Raw genomic sequence first — 8,391 nt, forward strand, 5'->3', positions numbered from 1 at the left:
AAAGTCTCCATACGAAATTTTGCAATGATTACGCACCCTCTACTACCAACCCCACTCCACAACCTCCCCGCCCTGATCTAAGACTTCGAGAACCTCGACAACCCCGCTTCACCAGATACGCCCCTCTAAATGTTCCCAGATCCCGCCTCCTTGATAAGGCCTTATAGGCCGACCTCATCCCACCACCACGCAAGACGACCACTCCCCCCAATGCGGACATGACTAAATACTAACATTATCACCAAAACCACGACCATACCACAGAGGATTGTAAAGCACTCCAAGATAAAATTGAAGAACTGGTTCGTGTTGGCCATTTCCGCCGCTTTGTCCGAAAAGATGACCACTCCTCCCGATCCCATTACCCTCCCCGTTCTGACCACCGGTGCCTTCGCCACGATAAACACCCAAATCAACCTGCAAACCCTGACCCCCAACCAGCTCGCACAGATGTCACTCCTGCCGACCCCTTCTACGCAGCACTATCAACACCATCTCTGGTGGTTTTGCTAGTGGAGGATCCACCTCCTCGGCCAATAAGAGACACCTCCGCCATATCAATCCATTAACCACATAACCCATTCTCTTCACAGACGTCGCATGCCCCCACAACCTTCACGGATGACGATTTTCAAGGCCTTGATCACCAGCAAGATGACCCTATGATCATCACCGTTGAAATAGAAAACTACGCAGTCAAGAAAGTCCTCGTCGACCAAGGCAGCTCTGCCGACATCCTCTAGTGGGCTACGTACCAGAAACTTCAACTCCCAAACACCGCCATGGTCCCATATGATGAACCGATTTATGGCTTCTCTGGGGAAAAAGTTTTCACCCACGGCTACATTGACCTCCATACCGTCTTCTGCGATGGCGACCAAACAAAGACAATTCCTATCCGCTTCCTCATCGTCGACGCACCTACATCTTATAATGTCCTCCTCAGCCACCCTTCACTCAATACTCTTGGCACTATTGTCTCCACACCTCATCTGGTCATGAAGTTCCCCTCCCTACCCGGCGACATCCTCACCATTCATGGCGACCAACGCCTTGCACGCGAATGCTACATGGACAGCCTATGCCCACAGCTTCCCATCCTGTAAACCAATCATATTGAGCGACCACCCAGCTCTGAGATCGCCTTATCTGATGATGATCTAGACCCCGGAGTGGGCTGGGATGTTCGTCTCGAACCTGTTGAAGAAACCACCCCCTAGAGCTCCCTAATGACCGCACCATCAAACTCGGTACTGGGCTAGAATCTGAACAACGTGACATTCTAACACCCACACTAGTCAGCAACACGGACCTCTTTGCTTGGTCAGCTGCTGACTTACCTGGAGCTGACCCTCAAGTGGCATCCCACAAGCTATCCATTTACAAGGAGGCCCGGTATGTCTCCCAGAAAAAACGCAAACTTAGCGAGGAATGACGCCTAGCGGCCAAGGCCGAGGCCGATAAGTTGCTAAGCGCGGGGTTTATCGAAGAAGCCCACTATACCACTTGGCTCTCTAACGTGGTCCTGGTTAAGAAAGCCAATGACAAGTGGCGGATGTGTATTGATTACACAGATCTTAACAAAGCCTGTCCTAGAGATGCCTACCCCTTACCCAATATTGATCGACTTGTCGACAGCGCAGCCGGTAACAAAGTCCTCAATTTTCTTGATGCATACTCCGGTTATAACCAAATTCCCATGGCCGCATCCGACATGAACAAAACCACCTTCATCACAGACGACGCCAACTACTTCTACAAGGTCATGCCATTTGGTCTTAAAAACGCAGGAGCAACCTACCAACGACTGATGGACAAAGTCTTCAGCCATTTAATGGGCAAATGTGTCGAAGTATACATTGACGACATGGTTGTCAAATCCCCAAGCCATCACCAGCAGGCTCAGGACTTATCAACAGTCTTCTCCGCGTTAAGGTAATACAACCTCTGCCTTAATCCCGACAAATGCGTTTTCAGTGTCGATCGCGGCAAATTCCTTGGATTCATGCTGACCCAGCGAAGCATAGAGGCTAACCCTGAAAAGTGCAACGCGATCATTGAAATGCGAAGTCCCACCAGCATCAAAGAAATACAACGCCTCATAGGCTGCCTCACAGCCATTTCGTGTTTCCTTCCCAAACTAGCCGAACAAACTCAACTCATCATACAACTGCTCAAAAAATCCGCCAAGTTCACTTGGAATGATTATTGTGAATAAATATTCCAAAAGCTAAAAACCACCCTCATCTCACCACCCATCCTCCATAAATCGGATACTCATCAACCCTTATTGGTCTATATCACCACCACTAATCACACCGTAAGCGCCGCACTGGTTCAAGATGTCGGCAGCACCCAACATCCTGTTTACTTCGTAAGCAAAACCCTGCAAGACCCCGAAACCAGGTACCAGATGGTGGAAAAGTTAGCCCTATCCTTGGTACACATAGCCCACCGCCTGCGCCCATACTTCCAAATTCATAACATCATTGTTAAAACCGACTACCCGATTCAGAAGATATTGAAGAAACCAGACCTTGCGGGGCAGATGTCGTCCTGGGCCGTTGAGTTATCCGAATTCAACATCCGCTACGAACCTCACGGCTCCATCAAAGCTTAATGCCTTCTAGACTTTCTCAACGATTTCCAACAAACTCCTGAAGAGGACTAATGGACACTTTATGTTGATGGTTCGTCAAACCCGAAAGGGGGCAGGTGCTGGCATCGTGCTAGAAGGCCCCAACGATATCCTCATCGAAAAATTCCTCCATTTCGCCTTCAAAACAACTAACAACCAAGCCGAGTACGAAGCCATCCTCGCTGGCTTATCCTTGGCTCGCGAGGTTGGTGTCAAGTCGCTAACATGCAAAACCGATTGCAAGCTTACTGTAGGCCATTTAAATGACGAGTTCCATATCAAAGACCCTATCCTCTTATAATACTATCACTTAGTCCGGAAAGTTGTGCAATCTGCCTTCGAACAAGTCCGCATCCAACACATCCCCAGATCCGAAAATGTTAGAGCCGACATATTGTCCAAACTAGCCAGCACCAAGTTAAAAAGCCACCATCAATCACTTTTGCAGCAAACGCTGTCCACCCCGTCCATCACAAATACTTGCCATACCCTAACCCAACACCAAGCCAACAATTGGACAACTTCCTACATCCAATACCTCCAAACCGGTAACCCCCCACCTGACGCTGACTGGACTTGGATAACTAAAGCCGCCAAGTACACGATGATAGGCGATGACCTGTACAAACGCGAATATGGCCAGCCACTTCTCAAATGCGTCACTACAGAACAAGCCTAATACATCATTAAAGAGTTACACGAAGGCATATGCGGCTATCATTCCGACGCACACACCATGACTACCAGAATCGTTTGCGCTGGTTACTTTTGGCCGACCATGAAGGCAGACTGCCAAGACTTCGTCAAAAAATGCATACCATGCCAGAAACATGGCAACCTTATCCACCAGTAACAGGAGCAACTTCACTCTATACTATCCCCGTGGCCCTTCGCAAAGTGGGGAATGGACATCCTCGACCGTTTCTCCCCCGGCAAAGGTCAAGTAAAGTTCTTAATAGTAGCCGTCGACTACTTCACCAAGTGGACAGAGGCCAAACCTTTAGCCACCATTACAACCCAGCAAGTCCAACAATTCGTTTGGAAGAATATTATATGCCGGTATGACATCCCACATACAATCATCACCGACAACGACCGAAAGTTTATAGACAAAGAACTTGCTAAATTCTATACCGGCCTAGGCATCAAACATGTAACCAACTCTGTTGAACACCCATAGACCAATGGACAGGCTGAGGCAGCAAACAAGGTTATACTAGTAGAACTACGTAAACGGTTAGACAACGCCAATGGTTGATGGCCAGAAGAGTTAGTGGAAGTGTTGTGGGCCTACAGGTGTACCCCTCAATCAGCAACAAACGAATCTCCATTCAGTCTAGTATATGGTGCAGAAGCCATGATATCTGTTGAAATTGGTGAACCATCTCTGCACCGAGAACTATACAACCCAGTCCAAAATCATCAAAACATGACCACCCACCTCGACCTCCTGCCCGAGTTAAGAGAAAAAGCCCAAATACGCAACTTAGCTGCCAAACAGCGAGCGGCCATAAAGTATAATGCGAACCTATGCCCGAGATTGTTCGCAAAGGGAGACCTAGTTTGGAGAATGGCCAGTAGTGCAAGAAAAAAGGATGGCAAGTTCTCCGCTAATTGGGACGGCCCATACCGAATACGTGAAGATGTTGAAGGAGGAACGTATAGGCTTGAGCAGTTATCAGGGGAAGAAATACCCAATACATGGAATGTGTCCCATCTCAAGTTTTACTTTAGTTAAAGACTTGTATTGTACCAAACACTTGTAACCCTAGGTATACTCTTTTTCCTCACTTGGTTTTTTTTTCCTAAGGAGGGTTTTGGCCAGGGAGGTTTTAACGAGGCACCCTAAATTTCATAAATAAAACAAAGGGTTCTTCACCTCACAACTACTCCTTACCTCATTTCTAATTCGCTTTTAGTTCCCCATCCTTACCACAAGTAAGTGACCTGGGTCGAATACCCTTAACTTAATGTTAATTCGCTTTTAGTTCCCCACCCTTACCACAAGTAAGCGGCCTGGGTCGAACACCCTTAACTTAATCCTAATTCGCTTTTAGTTCCCCACCCTTACCACAAGTAAGTGGCCTGGGTCGAACACCCTTAACTTAATGTTAATTCGCTTTTAGTTCCTCACCTTTACCACAAGTAAGCGGCCCGAGTCGAACACCCTTAACTTAATGTTAATTCACTTTTAGTTCCCCACCCTTACCACAAGTAAGCGGCCTGGGTCGAACACCCTCAACTTAATGTCAATTCGCTTTTAGTTTCCCACCCTTACCACAAGTAAGCATCCTAGGTCGACAACCCTTAACTTAATATTAATTCGTCTAAGTTCCTCACCCTCATCACGCGTAAGCGGCCCTGGTCGAATACTCTTATTAACACACAAAGCAACAATGCTACTCATCTAGGAAAATACACACTTAACACAACATATCGCATACATACCAATAAATGTGTTCCTATCACATACGCTATCATCAACAACCGCACAATAGATATATCCATAATATTCATCACATTAAAAACCAAGGTAACCAAAAATATTGTACGAATTATTACAGACTTGGAATTTGTTGACATTGGAACATCATAAACAACATATATCCTAGGCCTTCTTGTTGTCACCGCCCTCCATGACCTCTCCCGCATTCAAGTCCTCGTCCGCTGTTGCTTTTTTCTGCCTCCTCCTCGGGGATGCTCTCGACCTCATTGATTAGCTGACTGTCCACCATATCCTTGTTCACGTCAAATCTTGGATTGGCCGCATCAATATCCTGGCAGAAGAAGGTCGCATGCCTCACCCCTTTCTGAAAACCATTGATATGCTCCTGAATAATGCAACCTTTCAAATCTTCAAGCTCCACCTCTACACCTTCATATTTCTCCTTCAATTCATCATAATCCGCCTCAAGGTCTGCTATCCTCCCGTTGAGCTTAGTCTCTGAATCCAGGCATCGAACCTTTCAGGTCCCCAACCTCTTCTTTTCTTCCTCCCACCCTTTCCTTTCCTTTTTCCATGCAGCCCTCTCCTCCGCAAACTTGTCAACCTTCCCGGTTCCCCTCCTTGACTTCCCTAAGATACAACGATCCAACCCGCCGACTCAAAATTAACGTCTTGCTCCCAAACTCCACCATCGTCCTCACCAAGTGGTCCGGCTCCATACTGTCCATAGAATTAATCACAATCTTCGGCAGGTTAATTGCGATGTCTTTTCTAACGGCCGTCTCCGACAACTCTATCAGACCGACTTCCGGTCCTTTAGCACCAGTGGATGACCCTTGCCCCAGCAAGGCCGCCCTTACCTTCTTAACATCCTTGCCCTTACCAGGCCTAACCGGTAACTCGACCTTCCTCTTGGTGCTGCCATGAACGTGCACCACAACCAACGACTCTTGTAAATTTGGGACCTCAGTATTCTCAGCTGCTTTCACCTTCACGGCCTTCTCCTTCCTCAGTGTCTGAAAAAGGGTCAAGTTCTTCTTTCTCGCTTGAGCCATATGTCCTGCACGAATACACCAAATTCCGGTTAGTTTAACTTAGAAACATCAAGACAATTTAAGTCATAAATAGATACCTTCAATATCAATAATCAGATGAACCGAATTATAAACCCTAATTAAGCCCTTAGTAGGCAGTTTATCAGTAAACTTCATCAACACCTCCACCACCTCCCTATCCACCATCGACAACTCATCGTTACTCATATCCTTATACCGAGAAGGGTTACCCGTCCAACTAAAAGGGAATTTTGTACTCCCATCTACATTAAGAAAATGCGACTTGCCCCCCTCCTTCACCGCAACTTTGAAATAGCCATCCTTGAAGTGCTTGAATGACTATGAAAATGCGTCCAGTTTGCTAATGCTCGGCCTGCTCACCAAAGACAGCTAGGTAGTCGGTTGTCGGGGTCTAGTGTCATAAAAATATAAAAAAGCATGAGGAGACGGCTGCAGGTACAGTAACTGGCACATAACACAAAAAGCCTAAAAGAAGGCCCAACTATTCGGATGTAGCTGAGTAGGCGCCACGTTTAGCTGACGAAGTACTCCCATGGTAAAATCATCTAGCGGCAACCTCACATGTAATTGAGAAAAATGGCACATATACATGTAAAAAAAGTTTTGGCAACTCCTTCTTGGCCATGACAGACGCGCTCGCAATAACTGGGGTACAGTTCAGCCACGAGTTCAACAGACGAGACCACCAGAACAATGATGACTGGTTACGAACATCAGCCGCTACCCAGTCATAATCGGCCTTAGCCGGCCAGTTACTCTCTGCTATCTCTTCGGGAGGATCTTCCCTTACCTCGGTCACTGTCTCCATCGGGATCCTTCCTACCACAGCTACTAGGCTAGTACTTTCCTCCTCAAGATGCCCACCTACACTCCCCCTAGACTGCACACTCCCACTACTTGAAGAAGACAATGACACATTATCACTACTACTAGACATACCTTTTTTTTTTTAAAGATGTCGGCAGAAACAAGGAACTAGTCGGACAGTTCTAACGCACGCAAGTCTCTGATTTTGAAATCCTCATAAATGAGCCAACAAAAGCAAACCCTTCGCGAAATCTGCATTTATAAGCATGAATTCTAAACGACAAAACTTCTTCCCGCCAAAAGTCACAACCCATACCAATCAACACAAGGCACACCAAAGGTCATGACTATTAGGAACGATGGCGCAAAAACCCCCTTTGATTAGACCTCTGACACCCATTCACCTGCTACAAAACTTTTCCTGTCTTTAGCCTTAACACTGTACATCACATTTAAAGGCTGTGGGACTTGTGTACCACACCTAGTCGGCCTAGTCGAGAAACAACAAACACTTGTCATCCTTTACCGACATAACTATATCGAGAAAAGCTGGGGGACTGGTGCACCACACCTAGTCGGCCTAAGTCGAATAATAACAATTACCATACACATGCTAGGGTACCCGGACTAAACCGCTAAGAAGCGACATTGATCAAAAAACCAAAACAACAATAGCGACCTAAACCGCTAAAGGGTAACCAGCCTAGGCCGATAACTCCGTGAAACTAACCAAGGTCTTGGCAAAAACAGCGCGTTTCAATAATATTCACCAAGCCTACAATAATTGAACTAAAGGCTTGGGCTAGGGCCCAGGCCTACCTACAACCCAAACAAGGGCCCAACCCATGACGTGGTGATGAGTTCAAATTTTTGCCCTCATTTAATATTTAAATTTGGGGATTTAATTGAATTTTCTGTGCTTAAAGATTGATTTAATTAGGATTTGTGATTATTGGATTTATTGAGTAAGTTTGGTAAAAGTGGCGTAAAAATTGATTTTAGTTGCATAAAATATTATTGGATATTCTAACGTTTGTTAATGCAGCTGGAATTTATTTTTGGTCAATTAATAGTGTGATTTTAAAATATTCAAAGTTACAAAATAAGTCCAAAATCAAGAAATTCTGAAAAAGAATAAATCAGGAGCTAAATGCACCCCCAGTTTTTACTTGCACACTCCTTTTAAAGTGGACCACAAAAACCTGTTCTGCACCCCCAGTTTTCACTAAGTTGCACCCCTCCTACCACTTAAACTCCATTCAACCAGATCATGCCATGTGGCAATCCCCACCTTTTAAAATTAGCCAACCATAAGCCGCCACGTGTCATAATCCTCCACTCACCAAACTGACCACTCAGATTCTGCCACGTCATCATCTTCATCTCCCAAAACCCTAACCCTAATTTTCTTCTCTCCTTCCACC

The 8,391-nt window shown here is 45.9% G+C and overlaps 1 protein-coding gene across 1 annotated transcript; it reads left to right on the plus strand.

Moving 5' to 3' along the window:
- The first annotated feature begins 3,995 nt into the window (after nt 1–3,995).
- On the plus strand, nt 3,996–4,376 carry LOC146883839 (uncharacterized). Its single transcript, XM_085666736.1, has one exon. The coding sequence runs from the start codon at nt 3,996–3,998 to the stop codon at nt 4,374–4,376; it is 381 nt and encodes a 126-aa protein (XP_085522862.1).
- Nucleotides 4,377–8,391: the final 4,015 nt, after the last annotated feature.

The sequence above is a fragment of the Vigna unguiculata genome, chromosome 9, assembly GCF_037176805.1.
Source record: "Vigna unguiculata cultivar grain cowpea cultivar isolate G323 ecotype 2 chromosome 9, ASM3717680v1, whole genome shotgun sequence".
In the NCBI taxonomy this organism is placed as follows: Eukaryota; Viridiplantae; Streptophyta; class Magnoliopsida; order Fabales; family Fabaceae; genus Vigna; species Vigna unguiculata.